This window comes from Stigmatopora argus, chromosome 9 (assembly GCF_051989625.1).
Source record: "Stigmatopora argus isolate UIUO_Sarg chromosome 9, RoL_Sarg_1.0, whole genome shotgun sequence".
Taxonomy (NCBI): Eukaryota; Metazoa; Chordata; class Actinopteri; order Syngnathiformes; family Syngnathidae; genus Stigmatopora; species Stigmatopora argus.
In genome coordinates this window covers 4,231,587-4,250,986 of record NC_135395.1, presented here as the reverse complement: position 1 = coordinate 4,250,986, position 19,400 = coordinate 4,231,587, and the positions used below count along the sequence as shown (strand labels likewise).

The 19,400-nt window shown below is 38.4% G+C and overlaps 1 protein-coding gene across 1 annotated transcript in view; it reads right to left on the bottom strand.

Annotated features, from left to right (window-relative positions):
* The window catches only part of LOC144082435 (AF4/FMR2 family member 2-like), a 128,671-nt gene that overhangs the window by 6,853 nt on the left and 102,418 nt on the right, over window positions 1-19,400 (bottom strand). The window contains exons 11-23 of the mRNA XM_077609603.1: window positions 18,418-18,535; window positions 16,557-16,662; window positions 16,328-16,478; window positions 15,337-15,552; window positions 15,024-15,225; window positions 8,484-9,503; window positions 7,194-7,309; window positions 4,480-4,708; window positions 3,929-4,062; window positions 3,332-3,395; window positions 2,232-2,368; window positions 1,434-1,505; window positions 189-282 (exon numbers count right to left, since the gene is read on the bottom strand). Of these exons, the coding sequence (XP_077465729.1) occupies window positions 189-282; window positions 1,434-1,505; window positions 2,232-2,368; window positions 3,332-3,395; window positions 3,929-4,062; window positions 4,480-4,708; window positions 7,194-7,309; window positions 8,484-9,503; window positions 15,024-15,225; window positions 15,337-15,552; window positions 16,328-16,478; window positions 16,557-16,662; window positions 18,418-18,535 (2,659 nt within the window). The remainder of the gene's footprint in view (window positions 1-188; window positions 283-1,433; window positions 1,506-2,231; window positions 2,369-3,331; window positions 3,396-3,928; window positions 4,063-4,479; window positions 4,709-7,193; window positions 7,310-8,483; window positions 9,504-15,023; window positions 15,226-15,336; window positions 15,553-16,327; window positions 16,479-16,556; window positions 16,663-18,417; window positions 18,536-19,400) is intronic.

Genomic DNA, 19,400 nt, shown 5'->3' with positions numbered 1-19,400 from the left:
GCTAATATCAAAGAAAAATAATGGATTTTAATAACGCCATGCAAAATTAATGCATCAGCACCATGAAAACGAATATGAAATGTGTTTTAGGGATTGTAATTGGCTTTGCGTGTTTTTCACCCACAGAGTGGAAAATTACTGAGGAAGGAAGTAAAGTCACTATCGCTGTGTGGCAGTGTGTGTGTTACCTTGAAATACTCCATTAGTGAACGTGAGTATTTAACAGCATGGTCTTTCTTCAGATGGAACATCCTCAGATACAGCAGAGACAGACAGCGGTTACTATGGAAACAAAAGCATTAGAAGGCAGATGAAGCCTCCGTACAAATTGACCCTAAAAGCCTCATCCTCAGTACTGTATTATCGTTGCATCATCGCAAAAAAATACAGGCAGATTTTATATATGCATATGTGTCCACTCAGAATCAGATGAGTAACTTTGAAGCTTTTAACTCATTTGCAGCCATTGACGGTGATAGACATCCAATCTGTTTTGACGGGACGGGTGGCAACAATTAAACGCTATATAACAATATAACAATGCAGTCAAAACTACACTTAATTCTAATTTTGTTTTAAATTTTGATACCTTTCTTCTCCCGGGTTGGTTTTATTGGCCCTGCCTCCACCCTGACTTTCAGATGCAACCTATTGAGGCTTTTTTGCTTTTTTCTTCCCTTCAAAATATTCCGAAAATAATGCACACAAATGTCCTCACAATAGGATCACGCACGACCACTTGCCAACGAGAAGTAGTATATACTCCTCTCGTATTACCGATCACTCCGCTATTCGCAGACTAACGGGGAAAAACACTGAAAAAAATGCAATGCTGCGCCCAGTGCTCGCAGACATTACACGAGGGAGTTGCAACCAGAGAGACAGTGGCCTTGATGTTCTTACGAGCAGCCTCTCGCGTCCGCAGTATGCTCGTATATCAAAATTTGTCTCGTATCTCAAGATAAATATTTGCCCGAAATTTTACTCGTATCTCAAATTGCTCGTATGTCGGGGAACTTATATGTTGAGGAATTACTGTACTAGAATTTAAAAAAAAAAAAATTAAAATAGCCTCATAAATCTGGAAGAAGATAGATGTCCAAAACCTGTTGCGTGTGAAGAAGTTATGTCTAATAATTTTTATATTCATATTGGAATGTCTGAAAAACATCTTGAAAGCTTTTTGCTTATGTTTAAGTGTTTATTTTTAGAATCGGGTATTCCCCTTACCAAATTTTCATTGCAGACTTTGTGTTTTCAAGTTATTATGGTAATAGAAATGCAGCCTATAGACGTCTTGTTTGCGGATCAGGAACATAGCTTTGAACGATAAGAATCTAATGACTGTATGTGTGACATAATGACTGTTAGAAATAAATACATGCCAAGGTTTAATGGGGTTTCTAATATTAAAACTAAAATGGTTGTCATACCATAACACAGCAAGTTTCTTCTCAGCTATGGTGGCTGAGTGGCTGGTGAAGTTCTTCAACCTCATAGCATACCTAGAGAACAGCAATCAAGAGAAAGAGTGATATAGATAATCCATGACAAGGCACATACTGTATAATACAGGCAAACAGCCTCGGACATGATAACCACTATATCATGACCCCATTGCATATATCGCTATCGTAAAAACCCTACACAAACTTTTGTTTCTTTGGATTTCAAAGGGTATATTTAAGCTTGGGTTATTTATTTTTGTTTTGAGAAGCATGCTTGTTTCTCAATAACGGTCAGGTCAGCTGTTGCTTTCTGCCCTCAGTGACCCAATCAGCTCTGCATGATTGCCTTTTTAAACGGTTTATCAGTCTTCTGAAATTCAGCACCAACGGGTGAATGAAAGAGGTCATTTATGCTTTATTGATCTCTAGAAAAATGTGTGTCCTTCCTCTTCTCCCCTCAGCTGGGATACCAAAGGTGCAAATAGGCAGCCTTGAAGCTATATCTAGGACTCAGTCTTGCTCAAGGACACTTCAGTAGGATACATGGGGTTTGACTGGAGTCCTTCAGTTTTGAGTCCCTCTCATCAACTTGTCTGCTATCATAAAGCAAACGTGGTATGTTATGACGTAGTATCACTCTGAGATATCGGATCACTTTCTACTTTTTAGAATATTGCGCGTTGATACATGCGCCAAAATACTGTCAATTTAAAAAAAAAATATTTTTATTCTTCATTCTTTAAAACATCCATCTCACTCAGTAACATGACTTTTAACCCATACCTGATTAGCTCGACAGTTTCCGAGTACATTGTGTATGGAGATTTGGCCTCTAGAGGATCACGCTCCATAGCATTTCCACACTCAATGAAAGAGAGGGCACCGTCTGCGTAGTTCACTGCTTTACCAAATTTGTCCATCTTTGCGCAAAGAAGACATATGAGACAAAAAATATATCATTAGACCACCATACATGTTTAAACAGCTTTGTGGTAGACCGTACCCTATTACGACACAAATCCCTAGATGAATCTGAGAAACAATGTGGTAAATCAAGCTACTACATTTTACATTATTGTTTTAAAATCCATCAATTATCTTGTCAATGGAAATGAATAAGCAACAAATCATATGACACATTATAGTCCTTCATATTAACCACTTATACAGAGGTACCTCTACTTATCAATGGTTCTACATACAATTTTTTCAAGTTACAAAACCCTTTGATAAGTGAATTACTGTTCCAATATCCGAAAACAAGATCCAAGTTACGAACGTAAATACATTTCCTGCATCCGCTATTTTATTTTGAAATTTCTTTGGTAGGATTGTGTGCTGTTTGACAATCTCCCAACACTCCTCCCATTGGCTGTCTCCCAACAACAACTCTGCATAGTTTTTTTGTTCTTTATTTAAAATTACTGGTGCAATGACAAAGAAATTGGCCCTGTTATCCATTCATGAAGTTGTTTTGATTTCATAATTTGAAATTTGGATTGTTTAGATGTGTTTAGGTGCATGTCTTTGCATGCTTTGTTGCCTAACATTAGCTTCCTCCATACACTTTTGCATGTACAAAAAACACCAATTAATAACATCTAATAAAATGGATTAAAAATATTTTTGTTTTTTAATTTCATAATATTTAACATGAATAGACAATTATTTTTTCAGTGACCAACAACAAACCATGTTTGCCTTTGTGGAGGCTCAAATGCAAACGTTTAAAAAAACGACACACTGACATACACGGTTGTGCTCTCGTGTATTGGAAATTCATTCAAACGTTATATTGGTAGCTTCCTACGTGCTCCAGTTCACGGAAGTGTCATTGCGTGTGCCAGTGGTCTTCATTTAGGGGTGATCGTCAATAAACTTACCAAAGCATCAGCCTTGTGCTTCAGCCTTTTGGCCTCCTGCATATAGTAGTCTGCATTGTGGACTCTGGAAACAGCGAAAAGAACATGGACTGTAAACTGGCGTAGATTTGGACTGGCATGTTTTTCACTTAATGTAAATATACATTTAAAAAATATATATATATTCGCGTTAAAGTGAAAATCGAATAAATTACTCGCATTAAAAAAATATAAGAAAAATAATTCTTTGCGTTAAAGTGAAAATCGAATAAATTACTCTATGGTGGTGCCAGATATAACCCCGGCAGGTTCACGTGATTCTTTAATATTGAATGCAGGATGTTAAAGCCCTCCAGGGGAATAATGTTCTTTTGGGCTTTACTTTGGTAAGCTCTCAGAGGAATATGTGCTTTGTCCTCCATGACTCGATTTTTTTTTTTTTTTCTAAAAACAGACTCAGCGGTGAGATTAAATCATGAGTCATTGGCCGCAGAAATTCCATACATCACATTTAAAATAAACACCGTGTATTTCAATGGTAACAGGCAAATGTGATAAAATGAGGAGGATGTGTGTCATACTGTAAAAGCAATAACTGCATACTGTGTTTGCACATACGTGTCACTGAAGGACAGTTTCGGTCTTGGAGGTTCCGTAGGTTCTGCCAGTGGTTCTGACCAGGCGTCTGAGTTGGGCTGTCCGTTGGCATGGAAACTGTCTCCACAGGGCTTCTTGCTGTGATGATCTGTTAGCTGTAGAAGGGAGTTTATTGGAAAACCAGATTTTGAATAAGCTCCTGATTCAGTTATGTATTGGGTTATATTTCAAATCATAAATCTCAATAAGGACTAAAGTGTATTGCAGACAAAAATGACTGTCGATTATAAAGTTTTCAAATTACAAATAAAATGGAAAAAAATGTCTTACTACAATACTATACTGCAGTGGGTGATGTAGACCTTTGAACACAATTGTATTCTTAAATGGAATTATGTAATCATTTTCAACGAATAGAACTATTAAATACCCTAATGCAAAAAATGGGCACAGAATCACTACATATTTTATTGATACAATCTTTATCTTCATCGTTTATAAACTTTTTGTGAAAGTGCAGTATGTAATCAAGATTATCCGCAGTTAACTATTACGAAAATCTTTCAACTCACACTTGAAGCAACATTTCTGGAACGTGATAATGCTCTGCTTTCTGCTCTTCTGTGTCTGTGTGTGGAGGAGGAGATGGAGCAAGGCACCGCGGAAGTTGCGGCGCCGTCCTGGCCGAGAGATGAACTGCTCTCGCAGGTACGTTTATGCGGGGGCTCTTCAGAAAGGGGGGACAGTAGCGGAGGAAGTAGCTTCTCATCTTGCCGCCGGGACGGTTTCCGGTTTAGAGATCTGAAGGAAACACACACACGCATACATTCGCTTAGGAATGCAATGAAAAACTCCCAAAACTTACTGAGGTGTTCGGCTGAATGTTTGAGATGCTTATTCATTGCAATTAAAACGTTTTTTCCTTTTTTATGTTATAACAGTCATATACATATGTGTAATCGAAAGATGGATTTATCATCAACTGCCAAAAAAAAGCTATCATATGTACAGTTTTGTTTCAATGTGTCATCTAAAATTCTAAAATAAATGCTGCTTGAAACTACCATGGGTTCGTTAAACTCACAGTAATGTTGTGACTATTTAAAGCCCTACTGTCATAGATTTTAACACAGCAATTAAATTAGAAAATCTTGTCAGAGTATTCAAAATTAAATGATCAAGACTCACACAGATTGATAACTATTGAAATTCATTTATTTTCTGAACTGCTTATCCTCAAAAGAGTCGTCGGGAGGGGATGCTGGAGCCTATCCCAGCTAACATAGGCACCAGGCAGGGGACACCCTGAATCGGTGGCTAGTCAATCACAGGGCACAAGGAGACCAATCACACTCTCACTCATACCTAAATGCAATTTAGTATTCATCCAGCCTACCCCGCTTGTTTTTGGGATGTGGGAGGAAACCAGAGTAACTGGAGAAACCCCACACAAGCCCTGGGAGAACATACACACCCCACACAGTTAAGACCGACCTGGGATTGTACCCTCGACCCCAGAACCGCGAGGCTGACGCGCTAACCACTCTTCCAACAGGCCCCCTGATTTTATCAGGGAATACAAAATGGGTAAGTGGGTCAGATGAGTAAGAAAGTCCCGAATAACATGGAATTTTACCGTACAAGTTCAAACTGGAGGCTGGAGGACTATAAGACGGCCCCCGTGACTCAGGAAAAAGGGCAATCTTACCATCTAACACTGGAATATTCAAACTACTTGTTGTAATTTGTTTTTATTTTAGATTAGATTAGATTGGATTATATTATATAACTTTATTCATCCCATATTCGGGAAATTTCGCTGTCACGGTAGCAAGAGGGTGAGAATACAGACAGGAAACCATTTTAGACATAAATAGGTAATAGATAAGTTAATTAATAAATAAATAGTGTGTTGCTGAAATATATATATATATATATATATATATATATATATATATATATATATATATACTATATATATATACATATACACATATATACATATATACACATATATATATATATATATATATATATATATATATATATATATATATACATATATATATATATATATATATATATATATATATACACATACATATATATGGATGCACATGTATACATACGGTTGGTCTTAACATTCAGGCATTTCTTTTTTGTTGTTTTTTTGTTTTTGTTTTAAGGTACTCTAAATCTTTTCAAATGTGATAGCAACAAACATTTGGAAAAGTTTCCAAGCCATCTCACCTAATTATACCTTGGAAGACATCATTTGTATATGAAAGAGTTTAGAAAGTTGAAATGGTCCTTTGTTTTTATTTACTGGTAGAACTCTGACGATGAATCCCTCAGTTGCCTTATTGTAGCTCCAGTGACTCATATTGTTTGCAACACCACAGATAATATTTTTTTTATGTTTTTCCTCTCGCAAGAAGCTCTAGGGGGTTGATGCAATGCAAAAGTTGCTGAGCTCGCAGAACAGCACCGCAGGCCTAGACATTAGTGATGATATACAAAACCTGCGAGACAAAACTAATTAGTGGCAGAGTGTCTGCGCGCATGTGCGTTATGGCGATGTGTGTTCAGAATAATGAATGTGAGCAATATGCATGACAATATGCGTGTTTGTGTGTGGTTAAAAAATGAATGCGGGTTTGTGTGGGGAGTTCAGGACACTCATGCATCTTTTAGGGTGACAACTACCAGGTATTCTCGTGCAGTTCAGGAAATGGTCCTGAGCTAGTTGTGGTTATTTCTTGTTTTCAAAATTACAAAGGCAATTTCCTCCATCTAATTTTCAACCTTAAATTTGCATCATCATGATTCGACCAAGTGAGCGGTGATAACCTGTCAAAAATCAAACATCAGAAAATGCCGAAAGTCTTTTAGTCGGATAATCACATCAATCAGTTTACAGCTACCATAAAAAGCCTCTTGGGCGAAATAAGGACGCTTCACACACTGAGGCGTCAGGCGCACAACGTTGAGGGTTCAACTCCAGGTCAGCCCAATTTTCCCTCCCATCTCGCTTGCCATATAATCTGCAATTATGATGAGATTCCTAGTAAATCTCTCTCAAGGCCACATTGGGTTTTATGCAACAAAACGGCCAGCTTGATCTGTTTTTAGAAACATATAGAGGGTCTCGTATGTCGTTTGGTTCACAGTGTATTTTGTACTCCCTCATGCTTACTTTAACAATCAATTTAGTAATTTAAACCTCTTTGCAATTTAGATTTAAGGAGATTCAAACGGGGATCCTTTTTTAATCTTTAGTACTTACTCCATTGAATTGTTCTGGTGGTTGTGTATTGGAGAGATGCATGGTGGAAGGAGCTGACAGTCTTTGTCCAATTGTAGCTTTTTATTACTGTTGCAGGATGGCTCCATGTGGTCCAACTGGGAAGAAAACCGAGACAAATATGAGTCGCAAAGGAGTGACATGACAAAACAACAGGAACTACTACACTTAAAGCACTTGAGTCTTTTATACTTATACACCAGTGATCAGTTACTGTTTAGAAAAAATAATCTTTGGGTGGATAATATACACAATTTAAATACATCAACAATACACATGAGAACTATAGTTTGCTACTACATAGTAGGGCCGCACAGTTATTTTCAATTTAATTTGTGATCACAACTTTGGGAGCAACAATCAAATTAACCAGAGGGCTCTGCTGCACGTCTAATCAAGCACCCTCTCAAGCAGTCAACCACGAGGGGACAAGCAGACACCCTTGACTGAGCAATGTTGAAAGAGGGAAAATGCCGCTTTACAAGGGTCAACATTTGTGTGCATAGCAAGGAACACTTGACAGGATGATAACATATTTACTGAGGTAACCTGTAGAATGTAAAATTCCTTGTTATTATTTTCTTTTCAAACTAGCTTTATCATAAAAGTACAATACATCAAATTTTAAGTTTCCTTTCAAACTGAAAACACCTTATAGCATGTGTTGTTTGTTGAGAAGTAGCACAGTTAAAAATCGTGAACGGACGTTTCGTCAAAAGACGTTTGGTCCTCGGACGTTTGTTCGACCGGACGTTTGGTAGAACGGACGTTTGGTCGCCTGGTTCGCTCGCTGTCAAATTATGACAGAGAGTTTACTGTTGATATTTTGATATTAGATATTTAGATATTAAACTCACTCTCTCTCATGTTTATAATTTTGAGAGCTGGTTTCAACAGTAACAACCCGGCGACCAAACGTCCGTTCGACCAACCGTCCGGTCGACCAACCGTCCGGTCGACCAACCGTCCGGTCGACCAAACGTCCGGTCGACCAAACGTCCATTCGACCAAACGTCCGGTCGACCAAACGTCCGGTCGACCAAACGTCCGGTCGACCAAATATCTTTCGCCAAAACGTCCAAGTACCGTTAAAAATAGTCAATTACAACAATGATCATAATATTGGCCATGTGTGCAGCCCTATTTATGTGCAGTATGTCTTAAGTGCTTGGTCTACTCTTCTCTTCATCGTAAAATATTACTGCTTATTAGATGGGCAAATAACAACAATTCTGCTGTGCAAGTTTGAATAAAATCCAAATAATATTCCACCTTGTGTTTTCTCTTGCTCTTGCTGGTGTGCTTCTCTGTGGGCGCCACCATGCTTCCACTCGCTGGCCTTCTGTGTTTCAATTCACTCTCTCCTCTTTCCGTCCTGCCCGCCAGCCTTGGAATAGCCTTTTCCTGCGCAGGGGGATTGTCTGGGACCCTGAGCCCCTGACATGCCTTCTCTCTTCTCTCAGCCACCTTGTCTCTTTCTCCTAAGTGGAACCTTTCTCTCTCCTCTCTGTCTGCCTGCCTATCCCCCTCTACCGATCTGTTGCTGTTACATAGCCTCTCTGTATCCTGCTCTAATGATTCATTTTCTTCATTCTGCTGCTCCCCTTTAGGTAACTTTGTTCTTTCCCTGAGCCCTTCCCACTCCCTGTCAGCTTGTTTTTGTCTCTCTCTATCTGACGCCATGACCCTTTCGCGTTCTATAACACCCGCCCTAGATAGCTGACCAAAACCCCGTCCTGGCACCCTGTTAAGCAGGCTCAAGTCAATTTTCACCCATAGACTCTGACTCTCAGGGTATTCCGTAAGTGGGGAAAGAGGCATATCTCGTCCCATGCTGAGGTGCGGTGACATGGACACCAAGTTCTTGCATGGTTCACCTAACCCTCCTGGGTCTGGAACGGAGGTACCAAAAGAACCGCTTATGTTGATAATGCCTTGTGTGTTGCAGCTACTACTACTAATGCCAATACCACTAACGCTGTTGCTACCAGTGCTACTATCAATTTTGGCGGTCCCATTGCTACCATCTCGGACACAAAGTCCCTTCCCCCCGAAGACTCCGTGACTTGTCACACTGCCGGTCGAGCCAAAACAGGGAAGAGGGGTGGTGTATGAATTGGACTGAGGCTGCGTGTTAATTGCGGTATGTGTTGATTGAAGCGGCAAAGCAGGGATTTTATTGGCTGGCTCTGAATCCGACTGGCATTCCGAAGAGGAGGATGAATCGGTTTCGACAAACTCTCTGGACTTCGGTGTGATTTTGCTACTCGGGCCTCTGTGCTTTCTCTTGTCCTGTAAAAAGAATCAGGGGTGAGGATTCTTGTTGCTAACATGTTGTGCAGGGATGTGGGGTGCCATATAAAAGGAGTGTTAAACTCAAGGCAAAATCTTTGCTGTTGCGGTTATGGTTTTTATTTGAAAGTTTGTTATGTCTGCCAAACAGGCCTTCTACAATTACTCAATGGTGTTCACATAAAATATGTTTAAATTCTCTTTTAAGTCTAGCTAATGTTTTAAATATTTTTTATTATGATTGTTTTTTTTAACTTTTTAAATATTGTTAGATTTTTATTTTATATTTTATTTAAAAACAAATAGGGGGAGGTAAATATTGTATTTTTTGTATTTTTACAAAAAGGGTTTTTAAAGAAATGCCTCCCCCTAAAAAAAATAAGTTACTTCTCTTTCTTTAAATTAAAAAAAACTAAATATGCCATTACTATTCTTATTATTATTCGTATTATTATTATCATTCGTATTATTATAATTTTTAGTTCATTATCATATGTGAAACATTTTCTGATTTATTTAGTGCTCAAGCTTTCATTGAGAATAACAGAAATGTTATTTGAATTTTATTTAGGGAAATTAGAAGATCCATTTACTTTGAGGGGTTACCCAAAATGATGTGGAATGGTGGCTGTCAACTATTGTGGTATACGACATGATAATAAAAAGGGATGATTGGTGATAAAACATTTTTATTGATATATGTTGCTTAGAATAGCACACCAACCCCTCAGATTTGCAAATCGCTTAATAAATACAGCATATTTTCTTTTTAATTTAAATTCTCTGACTGTGTGCCTATATTTGCCATCTGCTGTACAACATGCCAAAGAAAGCTAAATAATATATTTTTTACCATGTATAATTAAAATGCAAATAAGTCAAAGCAGGCAGACGTGCATTTTTCCCTGTGAAACAAAATGTGTTTTGGCGTTTGAATGTCAGTGTTATTCACAGAAAACAGCAGACAAGGAAACGCAAGATGATGTTTCTCACATGCAAATTATCAGGCAATCAAGCCATTTAACAGACTTTTCAAATTATAAAAGGGGACCGTGCCATCTGCAAAACTAACATTTTAATCTTAGAACTATTTCTTTGCTCATCTAGAGTCTAGAATGCAAACAAGATGCTTTTTAACTAATCAAGACGAGGTCATTAACCCAGGCCAAGCCTTTTGCAGAATTAACAAAAAATAATATGTTGAACTTGGTTTATTCTGTTGAAAACTGCTATTATTGGAAAACATAAAAGCCATGTAATGAATGCAGTTTTGTGGTTTGAACAAAATCATAAATTTTACCGAAACAATAAATGTGAAGGTCACGTCTTCATTTTCAGCATGAGAGATTACTCGGTGAGGTCATGAATGAGGTCATATCTTCTCATTGCGATATGGAATTTGCGTTTTTCAAAAGCAACAAACACAAGGCTCAAAAGGTGCGACAGATTACAATACAACACACCATCAGCTACGTGTGAAGCAGTTACTTCTTGTGTTCCTTTAAAAGCTGCTTGTATCGATCTTTGATGAGTCAAGTTGACTTGAGGGCTTTGGTAAGATTTATGAGTATTTTGATGGCTTGTTCATTTAAGGGCTCCCCACTGTAATTATGTTAACTATAATCAATTGGCAAATCAATCCACAAGCATTTTGGGAGTCGATTAATATTTTTTTAGAGATATTCTTGACCTTCTTCAATGGGTAACACTTGCAGATGGCAAACGTTATAATATTGATACGTATGGTCATTTGTCTGTGTATTTGTGATCAAGATGTGTTACTATATATATATAAATATATATATACATACATACAAATATATACATACATACATATATACATATATATACATACATACATATATACATATATATATATATATATATATACATACATATATATACCGTAATTACTCGAATATAACGCGCACTCGAAAATAACACACAGGTAATTTTGGGCCAAAAAAATCTGGAAAAACGCAGTACTCGAATATAGTGCGCACCTAAAATTTCCCGCTGACGAAAATCAGAAATCTTACCTTTTTTTCTTCGTTTCACGATTGTTTTGTTCAAACAAATTTATTCATTAGAATCCTTCAAATGAAGAGTTCCTCTCTCTCTTTGTCTGTCCTCTCATACATCTCTTCGTTGAGAATCCTATCAACGTCCACGCTTCCTTCATCCACTTCCTCTTCCTCCCACAACACATCATCCGATTGGCTTTACGAGATGACGTAAAATCCGTGCGTCAAAGTGAGTTTGACAATGCTTTTTTCGATCGAAAATGTGTAATTTATTTTATTCAATTCAATTTATTTGGCAAGAAAAAGCACCAGGCTAAGGGCCATGTAACAAGACAAAAAATAAAAAAATAAAAAAAATAAAAAAAAAATTAAAAAAAAATTTGTTCTTGATTATAACACGCACCCCTAACTATTGGAATTAATTATATAGCAAAAATATGCGTGTTATATTCGAGTAATTACGGTACATACATATATATACATCAGTGGTGTGCCGTCAGGGCCTTCTCTGCTGGCCTAAGAAATATCTGAATCATATATTATATTTTGTCCATCAATACTTGTGAAATAATTCCAAATTGTCTGTTAGCTTCCTTTCATTGCTTTCCCACTGGTTGCACTGCTTCCAGATGTGTGTTTTCATATTGAAGCGTTTAACCAATCACATTTCAGCCATTATTTGTTGCCAGGGTCAGAAATCTGCTTCTAGGCCTTCACAATCAGTTCTGCAGGCTCTGCTGCATTAAACAAGCGTCAATAAGAATGTTGCTTTAACCAATCAGAATTCAATTTTGTGACACAAAGGTCTTCTCGCAGGCGTAGGGATACAGCATTGCCTTCTCGCAGGCGTATATATTTGTAGTCAAGACTTTCCAATAATGACAAAGTTAAGTATGTCGTCGTCATGGTGTAGAGCAGGGGTGGCCAACTCCGGTCCTCAAGAGCCGCTATCCGGTGTGTTTTCCATATCTCCCTCTTCTAGCACACCTGAATCAAATGACCAACTCATCAGCAAGCCGTCCAGAAGCTTGATACCGATCCTGATTATTTGATTCAGGTGTGTTGGTGGAGGGAGACATGGAAAACAGACCGGATGGCGGCTCTCGAGGACCGGAGTCGGCCACCCCTGGTGTAGAGGTTCGTTCACCTGTCTGCCATGTGGGCAGACAGGGTTCAAATCCCAGTTGGTAATCATTTTTCCCTTAAATAAAAACAACCGTGTATAGTCAAGACTTTCCAATAATGACAAAGTTAACTGTTGCCACTTCATGGCGTAGAGGTTTGTTCACCTGACTGTCATGTGGGCAGCTTGAGTTCAAATCCCTGTTGGGAAATATTTTCCCTTAGTTGTTTCTATATATTTGTAGTCAAGACCTTCCAATAATGACAAAGTGAAGTGTGGCCAATTCGTGGCGTGGAGGTTCGTTCTCCCGACTGCCATGTGGGAGGCTGGGGTTCGAATCCCAGTTGGGAAATATTTTCCCTTAGTTGTTTCTATATATTTGTAGTCAAGACCTTCCAATAATGACAAAGTAAAGTGTGGCCAATTCGTGGCGTGGAGGTTCGTTCTCTCAATTGCCATGTGGGAGGCTGGGGTTTGAATCCCGCTCCCGCTCTCGTTTAACTGAACACTACACTATGTAGTTCAGTGAATGGGTAATCCTTTTTTTCATTAAAATAAAGACTTAGTCATTTTTTTCAGCAAAACAATTTATTTCCCGTCAGCCTTTGGCTGACCGGAAGACAATTGGGGGGAGGGGGCTTCCTGGTGGTGTTCGCCAGTCAGCCTGCGGCTGACTGGCGACACCATACAGTCGTTGACTGGCGACGCCGGGATGTGAACCCTCGCCTCCCACATTGCAGGCAGGTGCCTGACCCACTACACCATGAGGCGGCCCGCCTTTATATTGTCATTTGGTGCTTTTATTTAAGGAAAGACTGAATGGCTTAGTCTTTTTTAATGGCAAAATGGTTCATCGTCCACCGAGATTCGAACCCTGCCTGCGGCTGACTGGCGACACCATACAGTCGTTGACTGGCGACGCCGGGACGTGAACCCTCGCCTCCCACATTGCAGGCAGGTGCCTGACCCACTACACCATGAGGCGGCCCGCCTTTATATTGTCATTTGGTGCTTTTATTTAAGGAAAGACTGAATGGCTTAGTCTTTTTTAATGGCAAAATGGTTCATCGTCCACCGAGATTCGAACCCTGCCTGCCCACATGGCAGTCAGGTGAACGAACCTCTACACCATGAAGTGGCCACACATTACTTTGTCATTATTGGAAAGTCTTGACTCCACAAGGTTGTTTCTATTTAAGGGAAAAATAATTCCCAACTGGGTTTCGAACCACAACTGCCCACATGGCAGTCAGGTGAACAAACCTCTGCACCATGAAGCAGCCACACTTGACTTTGTCATTTTTGGAAAGTCTTGACGACACACGGTTGTTTTTATTTAAGGGAAAAATGATTACCAACTGGGATTTGAACCCTATCTGCCCAAATGGCAGGCAGGTAACAGAACCACTACACCATGAAGCAGCCACACTTTACCTCGACATTATTAGAAAGTGTTGTCTTCACATATATATATAGAAATAATTAAGGGAAAATGTTTCCCAACCGGGATCCGAACCACACCTGCCCGAATGGCAGGCAGTTGAACAAACCTCTACACCATGAAGTGGCCACACCTTACCTTGTCGTTTTTTATAACCCTCAAGTACACACGGTTGCTTCTATTTAAGGGAAAATGACACATGAAAAGGAGGATGGATTTTGGTGAGTAAGATATGGCTATATTCCTAAGTAATATTTCAATTGTATGAGGTTATTATTGATGATTTTTTATTGTATACAATTTTAATTAATAAAAGTAAATATTCTCAAATATTATTATTATTTGGTCATTTTTTTCATGTTGTGTTCATGAGTCATATTATATACAGTTTCCGTCATCCTGAATGAAATAAGATTTTTATTTAAATTTCATTGTAACGAAGAAACATAGCCTAGACGCAATGATTTAGATTCGCATGCCACGCAAAAGGAAGTCACTTGCCGCATCTATCCCCTGGAGCCTTGAGTTTGCCACTGGTGACCCAGAGGATCTAAATTTTAATCTCAACCTCTTTGCTTGCTATGAATTGTCAATAAACAACAACGATATTAATAAAAATACTTATGATAATGTTCACCGAGTCCTGCATTTTCCATGGTGCTTATCCTTGTGCAATTTGAATGTGTTTGTTATTCCTCCCTGATCGTATAAATAACATTTTTATCTCTTTATCCCTTTAACACTTATACTGTCTTTGAAGTGCGATATAAACTGGGGAGATATTGATCTAGAATAGTTCTTAGGACTATAAAGCTCAAGTGCTCATTGAATACTGCAAAAAGACACTTACTTCTTTCTGTCATTGTTGTCACTGATGTTGACACACACACACAAACACACACACACACACACACACACACACACACACTAACCTGGTGTACGCTGATGGTAGGTATTGGCACATTGGTTTGCTGGAGTGCTACAGGTTGTACAATTATGTTGTTGGAGTTGGCAGAACTACGAGGTTCTTTCCTAGGAGCTGTTTTTCCACTGGGGGTTTTGGTTCGGACCCTGGAAGTGTTCTGATGCTCTAGTGAGGAAGGGGGGTACAGGTCCTTTTCCCTCGCTGCAGGGCTGCGGACGACATTTTACACCAGTCTCGTTATTAAGATTTTTTTTTAATCTAAGAAACCAAGACATGCTTAAGTTTTCCCTCAGTCATATTGTAGTGTCTTCCTCCCTTACCTTTGTTGGTTTGATCTATTCCATGTCTGACTCTGATTATCCTCCACACTGTTCGACCTTTCTGTCCGTCTGGGCTGCTTCTTCCCTGTTGTGGTCCTCCTCGGTGTGCTGACCTCTTGTCCAGACATCAGTCCTGGTGACAACCTAATCTTTGACCTCTGACCCTCCCCCGATGCCTTCTGACTGAGTTTGGCCTTCGTCTTTTCTCTGCCCGGGCTGTGAGACACAAACAGGAGATTTTTTCAAACCATCAAATGATTTTAACCGGGATGTTTCATAGCCATTGAGGGCCATAAACGTCAAATGCATTTAAACTGGGAGAGGTTTGCCCTCTATTAACATCAATTACAGCCAATAGGTTAATAAAACAATAATAACAATGAAGCCATTAGAAAAGAAAGACTTTTGGTGATCTCTCTATTTAGTTTCAAAGTTCACATAAGTCGAAGTTACTGTGAGAGCAATGTAAAAACAGTTCATTTTCAGAGCAAGACTGGTTCGTATATCACTGTCAAAAGCAGCCAATGAGTTGTTGCAGTTGTGTACAATTCTTTTTTTGCAAGAGCCTTATGGTTATGGTTTCCCTCTCACGGCCCCTATAAACTTCAAGCCATAAAAAAATATCTATCCATATTACAAATACTGAACAAACTGAAACCTGGTTTTAAAATCCAAAGCAAGCACAACACATTTTGTGTATTCTATTCTATAATATTCAGTTTATAAAAAAAAAAAAACAAGCGACAACAATCAGCAATTTTTCATTTTAGCTACAAATATTCATATTCATAAATGACATGATTTGCTGTTATAGGACAAACAAAATCATGTAGTGGTGTGACCTAAGTTAGACACCAGTGAGTTGATGGGAATGGTAAGTTAAGGCATATAGCCTGACAATTCACTGCTATGGTCAACAAATCTTGAATACATATGCCGGAAGAAATTTTACGTGAATTTTTTTTAACCAAAGAATAGATGCATTCAATACCAGAAAGCTCCCCTGGCATCTTTGTGCTCCGTTGCTGGTGCTGTGGAAAGCGTGGTTCCAGTGGGCCCGAGGGGTTTAGTTTTGGCTGTTGCACCAACTCCTGCTGCCTCGCTGCGCTGTGGGAATGTTTCCTGACTTCGGTTGACAGAACCTAGGCAGGGGACCGTTACAGCCCATTAGAGTAACCTTAGATGTGGACACTTTTACATTAGTGAGCATGTTTACCAACCTGCGACATGATGATCTTGCTGGGGGGCCACTAAAGGTTTAGTTTGAGCTTGGACCTTGTTCAACCAGCTGTCCAGTTGCCACTTGTTTGTTGAGGATGCTTCAGGCTATAGGTTAATAACATACATTTTACATGTATCATTCTTCAACACATGGGCATCTTTATTCCGGTAGGGGAGAACGGGGTTGGTTGTCACATGAGTGACCATGTTGTGGTATATCGGTTGTCAAATGGGAATGGCACCTGCCACCCAAAAATCTATACTTAGTCTTTACTGTATTGAAGTACTGTACTTGTGGTCTACACCACTTCTTGTCACATTTTATGGCCTATTCCAAAAAGTTGAGGTATTTGTCGGTCTTTTTATTGGCTTTAACACAATGGATTTTGGCAATGAAAGTGTCACCATTAAAATATATAAGGTCAAAGTTATAGTTTGAATTTGCCATCTTTAACGATGCAGTTGCTTGTTAGATTTTAGTTGAGCTTTTAGCCAACAAACCACTAGTTGGTGCCCCAATTTGGATGGGGATAGTTGTCAAACCATCAACAAGTCTTAATTAGTCAATGGTTTTAATTGTCACTATACAGGGCACCGTAAAATTGTTTTCCATAAGTTCTCAGTTGTGTACACCATATGAATAGAAATAAAAAGTAACACAAATTTAAGAATATATTCTAAAGTTGTAAGACACATCTGTGTGCAATGTGTCCAAGAAGTAGGCATACCAACCCAGCACCTTTGGCTAACACTGATTCTATCTGGCATTCCGTCTGTCAAAAGCTATTGGATGTTGGTATTCAGTTCTAGACTCAATTTTGTGTCAAATACCAATGAATGAGTACTGACTTATGGACTTATTGGTACACAATAACATGAATATTGCATGTTTTGGATCAACATTGTGAAATTGTTCTATTTTAATGGTAACATGATAATGTATTCTTGTAAATGTCCCTCACCACAAAAGAGATGGTTATCACAAAGTCTCAAATGTCTTTGATATACAATTGTGTAAATCAAGACGGGGGATGTCAAATCCAACCAAAGATATTAAGCTTCCCAGTAATAAATGAATGACTACTATAAACCATGTTGATGTTCAGATCTTCATGAACAAGCAACAATTGTAACAACCGAACACGTTCTTCCCAATACACGGATATCTGGATACCAATAGAGTACACAATACAAACCAGTATATCTACATCCATGTGTATGTATATGTATATGTATATGTATATGTATATGTATATGTATATGTATATGTATATGTATATGTATATGTATATGTATATGTATATGTATATGTATATGTGTATATGTGTATGTGTATATATATATATATATATATATATATATATATCAGCAACACACCTATTTTTATTTATTTATATATTTATTAAATGATTTATTTATATATCGATTTATGTATTTATTAATTTATTTATTACCTATCTATTTATGTCTGAAATGTCTTTTACTTTATCTGCATTCTCACCCTCTTGCTACTGTGACAATGAAATTTCCTGAATACGGGATGAATAAAGTTATCCAATTCAATCCAATAAATGAATTTAGATAGACAGACTGTGTTTGGCTGAATTTAACTCAGCTTCATGAGTCAAAGAGAATATTCAAAACAGCCCTCAGCGTGATGTAATACAGACAGTTTGTCCAACTAATGTAGTGTGTGCAAAATCACTTTGATATCAACATGAATTCAATTTGTATTAGGACAAGACAAGGAAAGGATCCGGGTAATATAACCCACACTCTCAGGCAGTTGTTCTTGAAACAAACACTGCCAGATGTGTTTGGTAGTTCATAGTTTACAAACACGTGCGCTTGTCAAGGTACCTCAGGGGAGTTGGTGCGGGTGGCCTGGTTATACTCGCTGTCACTGGAGCTGCTCTCGGATTCGTCTGTGTCCGACTCTGAACTGCTCTCCGATTCACTGCTGCTCCCTGATGCGCCGCTTTAGAGGACAAGAGAGTGGGCAGATTTAATCTACATGTCACAGTCGCAAAACAATAGACGGGGATTGATTCACTTGACACAAGCAAACCTCATTCATGTCGTCTTACATTGCTAAAAGGGTTACAACGCAATTTACAAATAGAGTCACTCGCCCTCTCCTGTATCTCTGTCACGAAGTCTGAACTTGACATAAGTCTAGATGTCTCTTCCCTTCATTCATTCAAACAATGCTTGTCACTTTATGCCATCTTTGATCTTGATATTTGGATTCTTGTGTTGTGATACTGTTCAGGCAGTGTGCCACATATTTACTCATATTTCCTCCTGACTACCAGTACAGTGGTACCTCGAGATACGAGCTCAATGCGTTCCGGGACTAAGCTCGTCGGTCGATTTACTCGTAACTCAAATGAATGTTTCCCATAGAAATGAACTAAAAACAAATTAATTTGTTCCAACCCTCTGAAAAAACACCAAAAACAGGATATTGGATTGGAAAAACATTTTTATTTGTTCTAATTCGCCATCTATTGACAAAGTAACAAATAACTAGTGGTTTAATAGTACTAAAATGTGTTTAATAGTACTAAAATTAGGCAGATTTCGCGAAGGGGAGAGACAGACTTTTTGCATGGCAACGTGCTCGTAACATAACAAAAATTTAAATGAACTTGGATTACGATGCAGACACACTCAAAAATAAGTTTAATCTAACCTTCCACTAAACTTAATTGTAATTTGTTATACATTTTTATATCTTTCTTGGCTCTATTTGCCTCCAACGTGACTTTCAGATGCAACCTATCAAGGGTTGTTTGCTTTATTCTTCCCTTCAAAATATTCCCAAAATAATGCACACAAAT